Source organism: Lactuca serriola, chromosome 6 (genome assembly GCF_051521515.1).
Source record: "Lactuca serriola cultivar US96UC23 chromosome 6, Lser_US96UC23_V15, whole genome shotgun sequence".
Lineage (NCBI taxonomy): Eukaryota > Viridiplantae > Streptophyta > Magnoliopsida > Asterales > Asteraceae > Lactuca > Lactuca serriola.
Genome location: NC_136413.1, coordinates 176,741,568 through 176,750,383, shown reverse-complemented (window position 1 = coordinate 176,750,383; position 8,816 = coordinate 176,741,568). Strand labels below are relative to the sequence as shown.

The following is an 8,816-nucleotide window of genomic DNA, read 5'->3' as shown; positions in this document are numbered from 1 at the left end:
TATTAATTAATAGTTTTGAGTTTTTACTTAGAAAGTTTAATTAGTTTTTTTCTAACCGTGGTTCCCACGGGTTATAAACTAGCATATATATATATATATATATATATATATATATATATATATATATATATATATATATATATATATATATATATATATATATATATATATATATATATTTTATTGAAACTATTTTTTACAACCTCGAAGATGGACCATTTCTATAATTTAGTGTGTATATTAGTATATGAAAGACTAATATAAATTTTGAATTATCCTATTTTGCTTTTCGATTTTATTGTATATTTTTTACAAAAATGCAATAAAAGTATAATAATTTGTAATAATTTTTAAGGATGAGTGCTATTAAACAAAAAGATGTTAAATGAGACAATTTTTTTTTTTTTGCATTTACATTTCAAATTCCTTTACTTATTCTTGCAACATACTGCATTTTTTGTACCTTCAAATAAACAATGGTTAGTTTTCAATTAAAGAAAAAAAACAAGATAAAAAATGGTTGAAAAATTCAACCACTATAAAGTTCATCGGCTTCTACGTTTTAAGTGTTTGGAGTCCTTGGAGATATTGTAGCATCATCGGTTTCTTCTGTAGTATTTCGTGGAGTCTCTGAACCTAAAAACAATATCACAACATTTAGAATCTGCTCATATTTAATATTTTGATTTTCTAAGCTATCATTTTTGTTTTTCCATATAAATTCATTTACTTTTTTCATAATTTATTCGTGTTTTAATTTAATTTTTTTAACCCCTCTGTTTAATTTAACCCATGGTCTGACCTCCCCATGTTACAATGCACAGTATAAGAGACAATGGAGTCTTGAATTCACATGCAATGAAAACTGTTTGACTGAAGTTTTGGTCTACAATATGGAATCATCCTCCATTGACCCATCATCCCATATGGCCCCTTACAGCTCATCATCTCACATGCACTCACCCATGCATGTCTCTTTATGCACATGCATCATCATCATCATCATCATCATTTACCCAACATCTAAATATGCTTATATGCGTTCATGGTTGGATATATATACATAAGTCAATGTTATAAATTCCATCTTTAATAACTGTAAATGGTAAAATGAAGGGGTCTAAGACCCTGTTTCACAGAAATAAGTTAATTTATTAGAATTTAATATACGATAAGATCATAAAATTAGTCATAACTTATAAGATAGTTTATTTATAATAAGTTAGTTTGAGATAGTTTATTGATAACCTATCTTAAAATTTAGTTAGTCTTTAACTTATTAATTAAGGATGTAAAAGTGTGTAATATAATTTTGTGCAACAAATGAATAAACAATTATAAATATTTGTTTCTTAATACAATAATTAACAAAATATATTAAATAGGATTAAAAAGATATATTACCGGTAATAGGAGATGGAGAGGGGACGGGTTGCTTTGTTGGGAGGACTAGGACAGGAGGTGGTGGCGTAGGATAGTCGACTTGACCCATTGGCGGCGTAGGATAGTACATATACGATGGCTGCTGAAGACGTTGCGCCTGGGGTGTTAATGCTCCCCTTGGTGAAGCTAATTGAGTGGGGGACTGCCCATAGTAATACGGTGCGGATGTGGGCCCATAGTATGCATGCTGCATTGCCGAGTTGTACATTGCCTACGATTTCATATCAAATTATCAAATACAGATCTTAAGGTACTATTTTTTAATGCGATATGTACAATATAATGATTCATATTCATGTAAAACTCTACTTTCATTACAGGGTTAAAACTTAAAATGCTTGTATTTCTTTCTCAATTTTACGCAACAAAATTATTTCATGAAAATAGTTAATATCATAAAAAAATTACATATGTAAAAAATCTAAATATATAAGGTCTTTTATAATATCAACAATATCAAAAAATAAAAAATAACTATCCGTAATTTTAGGACTAAAATATAGAAAGTTTGCTTATAAATATTCAATTGATTGAAATATGGTTATATAAATTTATGTCAGTTGCATAAATTTGTAAAATCTAAAACATTACTGAATAAATTGATCAAATGGTAAAGTATTATTGTATGAATTCGTAAAAATGTATATATTGTAACATAAATAACCATTTAACTGTGATAAAATATAAAACATTATTTCATAAAAGTTTAGTCTTTTTATTAATTTTTATGCAGTGATTATTAATGATTTACAAACTCCTTAGAAGGCATACCTGGTGATAAGCATATTCTGGAGAGTAAGCTGCATACCTGCATAAACAAGATTCAATAATCGTAAGTAATATTAAGTGTTCATTAATACCACATAATCAATATTAATGATAAATAGTTATATAATTCACCAAGATAACTTCACATTTAAATTTTTTGGAATTCGAGGGTGACAATTTGTATTTTTTTTAGAAAGGCAAATTTAATATATATACTCTTTAAACTATTTCTAATTTCATCTTATGTCCCATAAAAGACATGATATCACTAAGCTAAAAGCCTAATTGGTTTGTAATTCTAAACGACAGTGTACAGAGGTTGATGCCAACTTGTCATTGTAGAAACAAGTCATATAAACAATAATGAATTTATAAATTTTCGCACATGTACAATCAAAATATGTAGAGTTACTTTTAAACCTTTTATGATCCATAAAAATTTCTCAATATAACGTTTCTTGATTAATCATTTAAGTAGAGACGACTCTTGTTTTAAAAAACAAGGCTTATAATATATCTTCTATCACTGTTTATGATTTTATTTAAAAATGTTTATCTTTACTTTTTATATTTATATCTTATAAAATATATATTCTATAATTTTTATAACTCTTGAATAGTTGATCAACTAAGCAAATACTTTTCATACATACATACATACATACACATCAATAGTACACAAATATAGTAAATTAATCAAGTTGTCAACTCAACGTACGTATACATATATGTTATGCTCTACCACTACTATGTACATGTCAAAGATTCACGTAAATACAAAGTTATGCAATTAATGTTTATTTATTGGCAAAGCATAAGATAGTAATGGTTAAATACAAAGTTTACTTTTAAATATTTATAAATAAATAAAAAAGTTTAAAACTTTCATAAAACACACATTCAAAAAGTGTATTAATTATGATCTTTATACATGATAAATGATTGAGAAACTCACCCATAAGGCGGATACACGACGGATGATGGTGGTTGTGGCGGCAGCAGAGGAGCCACCGGTGATCCAGCTCCGCTATATGTCATTGTAGTACTACTCCCTTGATTTCTTCCTACATATTAGATTAAACTTAACATGAATATAACTTCATAAAAAGTGAAGACTTTGTAATTAATTTGTATATATTTCAGGTCGAAGATCGGAGCTTAATTAATTACCATGAGATGCAATATTACAATTAGCTTTTCTTCCATCAATCACAGGATTTGGATCATCACAAGCTCTTTTTGCGGATTCAGCATCCTCATATGTCACCTTAATTTTCACGAATATATATTATAATCTTTATCGATGAATCTCCAACAATATCAGTGTTTGATTATAGTAAAATTAACTGAAGTTAAATTATGAAACTTACAAATCCATATCCCTTAGACTTTCCGGTGATTTTATCGGTGATGATAACAGCTTCAAGAATGTGACCAAACTGCTCGAAATACGTACGCATTACTCCGACCGGCGTCTCCCATGCAAGCCCTCCGACGAACACCTTTCTCAAAGTGGTGTCTCCGAACGGCGATCGATAATGCTGCCCATACGCCATTAATCACCAACAACAACAACAACAACAAACACTTAATTATAAGCTCTTCTGTGATTAATCTCATGCAAACAACTACTGTTCTTTGTCGTTCATCGATCTCCAGAAATCTTTCTCTGAAAGATATATATATATATATATATATATATATATATATATATAATGATGCAAATCAAGAAAAGAAACGATTTTTTCTGCTTGATTTGTCGTGGGTGTTGCGGTTTATAGTTGTAGTTGTAATATTTTATAAACTTATCAACTTCAAAAATCTGGCTGTGTGTGTGAGAGAGAGAATGTGTGTGTGTGTGTGTGACAATTCCAAACTTGAATTTGCTGTATATTAGATAAGAGAGGGTGGGTTTGACAGCTCGAAGACTCGAATGAGAGGGGTTGAGGGATTTGCTGTATATCTATCTGTATCTTTTTCTTTTTATAAAAAAAGTGTCTCTATTGTAGTGGGGTTCAATATAACCGTATCAAATGAATAAAAATAAAAAAAACTGGTTACATATACAACTTCTTTATTGTTTTTAGACGTTTAATTCTTTTTATTATTATTATTTTAACTGCTATGATTTATGAGATTTCCCCTTTTTGCCCCGTCCCCAATTTGTGGGTATATATATGGGGAGGGGCTCGTACATGACGAAATGCTATGACACGATTTTTTTTTTCCCTCAATTTAACTATAGAATTTAATTTTGGGAAAATGACCGTATAGGCCCTATAATGTTTCTAGGGTTGACCCATTTAGCCACTTAATTTATTTTGTGGTTTAATAAGGGATCGAATTATTTGTTACCTAACAATATAGTCCCTTTTACCTATTGTAGCCGGTTAACGTTGCCACATAAACCTAGCCTAACACGTAAGCGATGACATGGCAAGAAGTTAAATCGTCCAACAACTGCAACAACGTCGTATTGAAGGCAAATCGTAAGGAGCAAGGATCGACAGTTCTAGCGCCTCCATATAAAATGAAGACTTCCTTGACCTAAAAGGGCACATCTGCAAACTTCATTACCCCAATCTCGTCTCTAAGTTTACTCCAAAATGGCTTCGAGCGGACGTGCAGAACACAGCTGGTCTCCAAATTACGGCCGTCACATGGATGAGAATCATTCGAATGGTGTAACCAACGAAGACATGGCCATCAGTCTACTGCAAACCCAGACGGAACTGTCTCTTATACGGGAGGACCTCCAAGACCAGTTGCGTGAGCTCCGTCAGACAGTTAATCGACACTTAGATGCCTTGAACCTTGAGGTCGATGACGTTCGCGCTGGTCAGATGGATATCTCACATATGGTTGCTGATCTTAAAAATCATTTCGTTTCCCTGCAAGGAGCATATGTGAAGATGGTCTTCAAGGACAACAAACGTAAGAAGCTGATGTCTTGTGTTGGGATTTTTGGTGTTGTTTGTGCGTCTGTGGTGACGTATTTGGTGTTTAAGTAAAAAAATGTTGTGTAGGTTGAAGCATTTCACTCCTGGGTTTGTGTTTTGGTGTGTTGTCTATGTTGTTTAGTGTCAATATTAGTAGTAGATTTTGTGTGGGTTGCTGGTATTAGTTTGTGATGTTGGTCTGTAGATTTGGTGGTGGTGTTGCTGGGCTGCTGGTTGTCATCGTTTTTTGATGAAGTTTTTTGTCGATGATCTCTGTAATAGGTTATTGAATAGCAGAAAGCGATGTAAACAAACCCATGGGTGAAATGTGTTTTAATATGTTATTATTAAAAAAAATTGTCTTTCACCTGTATCTGTATGTATGCATGAAAGAAATAAACATTTGGGTATTATATATGTTTCATCGACTGGGACGACACTACAAGACAAAGCAAAATGAATTTACCTTCTTTATGCGCATAGACAGGGACCACAAATGGTGCAGTTTGGGAAAAGGGACAAAAAATACCTTTGCACACGATTGAACCATATCTGCTTGTCTGCAAACATTTTTTTGGAAAAAAAAGGGAATAAAGTTTTCTAAAGATAGCCTTTTCATGTTGAATGGATTAAGTCACAAGTCCCCTGCTTTTACAATGACTTAATTACCCTTGCATGAAAAATGGTCAATTTACTTTGTAATGACTTAATTACCCCTGCATCCAAAATGGCCAATTTACTTTGTAATGACTTAATTACCCATGCATCCAAAATGGCCAATTTACTTTGTAATGACTTGATTACCCCCACATCCAAAAATGGTTTTAATTTCTAATGAGTAAAATGCCCTCACATCCAAAATGTTAAATTTAATTTCTAATGACTAAAATGCCCTCACATCTAAAGTGTTACATTTAGTTTTTAATGACTAAAATGCCCCCACAACCAAAATGGTCAATTTAAATAGTAATAACTCAAATACCCCCACATCATAAATGGTCAGTTTACTTTGTTTTGGCTAAAATGCCCATAATACCCCTAATTATTCGTAGTACACCATAAAAGAACATACAAAGATCATTTGTTTACTGCAACACACATTCACTACAAATAACAAACAACTACTTAATCCAAGTCCACGGCCGTTGCAACACTGCTACCTTCACCTCCCACATTTTTTGCAAGCTTCAGTTTAATGATTCGTTCTGACTTCTTTCGCATTTTAGGTGGTTTAACATGCTTAACTCGAGCATTGACATTCACCCCTTCATCCCGTCTATTGACTCCCACCATTCGCTCTTCATCTCTAGGCCTATCCAAAGCATCAGTAGCATCTACGATTACCTCATCATCCCCTACTCCTGTGGCAACGTTTACAGACTCCTGCGTAGGTATAGTTTTTTGTTTCTTTGTTCCATTTTGTTTGGATGTTCCTACACCTTTACTACAAGTAGCCTTGTTGTGTCCTTTCTCCTTGCATATGCTGCAAGAAACTTTCTTCCCTGCCTTGCAGACGGTATGTTTTCCCATCCGTTCAGAAGCATCTCTTCTTCTCTTTATGGTTGGCCTTCATGGCATACGTCTTTTCAATGGAGGCAAAGGGGGTATCAAGTCAGTAGAAGGCAACATATTTTGTCCATTCATCCCATGGATTGGATGTTTGTAAGTATTATGGTATAATGCAGCCAAGTACATTGGATCTACATATGGACCATCAGGTGTCAAATTTAAGTAGGCTAAGGTGGCAACTGAGTGTACGCAGCCATATCCATTAAGTTGCCATAGCCTGCAGCTGCATTCCTTTTTTTCAACATCCACAGTAAACGCCTCGTCCATCTTCCTTGCCTCAAACTTCATCCCCCCACAAGAAATGACATGCCAATGCCTACATATATAGATGAAAACCGCAAATATCATGAGATGTGAAGAGTAAAGTACTAATGTAATTGGATAAATGTACAAACCTTTGCTCAGTTTGGAGCAAATTCAACCGTATTCTGATATTTGGACAAACAGAATAAGCATTCCATCCTTGTCCGGTTAGTTTCATAGTCACCATCCTTTGCATCACATATATACGAATGTCCTCCAACATGCTTATTATTGGTTTCTTCCAGGCATCCAAAATCACACTATTAAAACTCTCTGAAAAACCATTCTCTACTGACTCATAAGAATTATGAACTCTGAAAAAAGCCAAAGACCAAGTCTTTGGATCTCTAGCCATAAGATGCACAACTGCTTCCGGATTTTCAAACTTGGATCTACTAAATGTCTTTCTAAAATTCGCATAGATATGTCTAGCACACTGCCTATGTTCAGCTGCTGGAAATACTTCCTTTACTGCCTCAATTAAATCCTACATAAGTCACATTAATGTTTGAAATTCGAATAACAATAACTAAATTTAAAACATGCAATAGCTTTGAACCATACCTTGTGTTGATATGAAATTAGAACCAAACCGTTACCATCATTCCAACATTGCAAATCTTCTGAAAGAGTTTCTAAGAACCATTTCCAATTCTCTTTGTTTTCCACAGAAACAACTGCCCAAGCAATTGGGAATATTCCATTGTTAGCATCTCTACCCACAGCACAAAGCAACTCCCCTTGACAAAAAGTTTTCAGAAAACAACCATCCAGGTTAATGATCCTCCTACATCCTCCCCTCTATCCCTCTTTTACCGAAGCAAAACATATGTATATTTTGCTGAAATAATTCTTACCATCAGGCATTGAATCGACACAAATTTTAACTGTGGATCCAAGATTTGATCTTCTAATCTCCTCACCATATGACCATAATCTTGCATAATTCTCAGCTATTGTCCCTTCAACTAGACTCAATGCATACTTCTTGGCTCTCCTACACTGACTCATACTCACGTTAATCCCAAAATCTGTTTTTACCTCCTCTCTAAGTATTCGGATGCTCATCTTTTGATTGTTATAAAATTGGTGCTTAAAGTGGGTCCCTATCCATTTGTAAGTCACAATTGATCCGAATTTGAAATTCTTTGCACAATTATGCTCACCGATAAGAGATTTTATATGGAAAGACTTATCTTCACTCATCCAAGAACCCCAAAGCCTAAAAGTACATTTGCCATCACAACATTTGACAAGTAATCGTCTAGTATCATTCTTAACAAAACATAATTGATAACCATTCGCGACAACATAGTTACACAACATGTGTTTCAATTGCTTAGGACTCTCAAACCTCATACCTAAAACAGGTTCCTGCTCCTTCCAATTGAGCTTATCATTGAAAATGTTGTTGGATTAGTGTCTAAGTCCATAACTATTTTGGTATGTACTTGACCCGATGGTGCATGGTCCTTTTGGGTTGCCTTCACCAAAGCAACTTGATAGGATGAATTATGGAGAGAAATGATTAAATATGATTTATTAATATATTATGAGAATAATATATTAAAGGAGAAATCATATTGTTTAATTAATATTAGTCAAGAATTAATTGGTAATTAAGTTTGTGACTAAAAGAGATTAATTAAACTTAAGGGACTGGAATTGTAATTATAAGATAATTGCAATTGGGCCATGGATTGCCTTATATTATAAGGTTGGACGAATTCTATGGGGAAACCCATTAGAAATCGTCCAAGGCCTTTAAGGTAAGGAGTCCATGGGTTGCTTAGG

At 33.2% G+C, this 8,816-nt stretch overlaps 2 protein-coding genes across 2 annotated transcripts; both read right to left on the bottom strand.

The window, feature by feature from the left end:
• Positions 1 to 386: 386 nt before the first annotated feature.
• LOC145057433 (uncharacterized) lies at positions 387 to 4,146 on the bottom strand. Its single transcript, XM_079005277.1, has 6 exons — positions 3,582 to 4,146; positions 3,382 to 3,478; positions 3,167 to 3,275; positions 2,215 to 2,251; positions 1,405 to 1,654; positions 387 to 636 (listed from the first exon to the last, which is right to left on the bottom strand). The coding sequence occupies exons 1-6, from the start codon at positions 3,765 to 3,767 to the stop codon at positions 563 to 565; spliced, it is 753 nt and encodes a 250-aa protein (XP_078861403.1). The 5' UTR covers positions 3,768 to 4,146; the 3' UTR covers positions 387 to 562.
• Positions 4,147 to 6,719: 2,573 nt separating this feature from the next.
• Positions 6,720 to 8,090, bottom strand: LOC145060432 (uncharacterized). The gene is made up of 4 exons (XM_079008100.1): positions 7,880 to 8,090; positions 7,587 to 7,762; positions 7,115 to 7,509; positions 6,720 to 7,035 (listed from the first exon to the last, which is right to left on the bottom strand). The coding sequence occupies exons 1-4, from the start codon at positions 8,088 to 8,090 to the stop codon at positions 6,720 to 6,722; spliced, it is 1,098 nt and encodes a 365-aa protein (XP_078864226.1).
• Between the last annotated feature and the right edge of the window lie 726 nt (positions 8,091 to 8,816).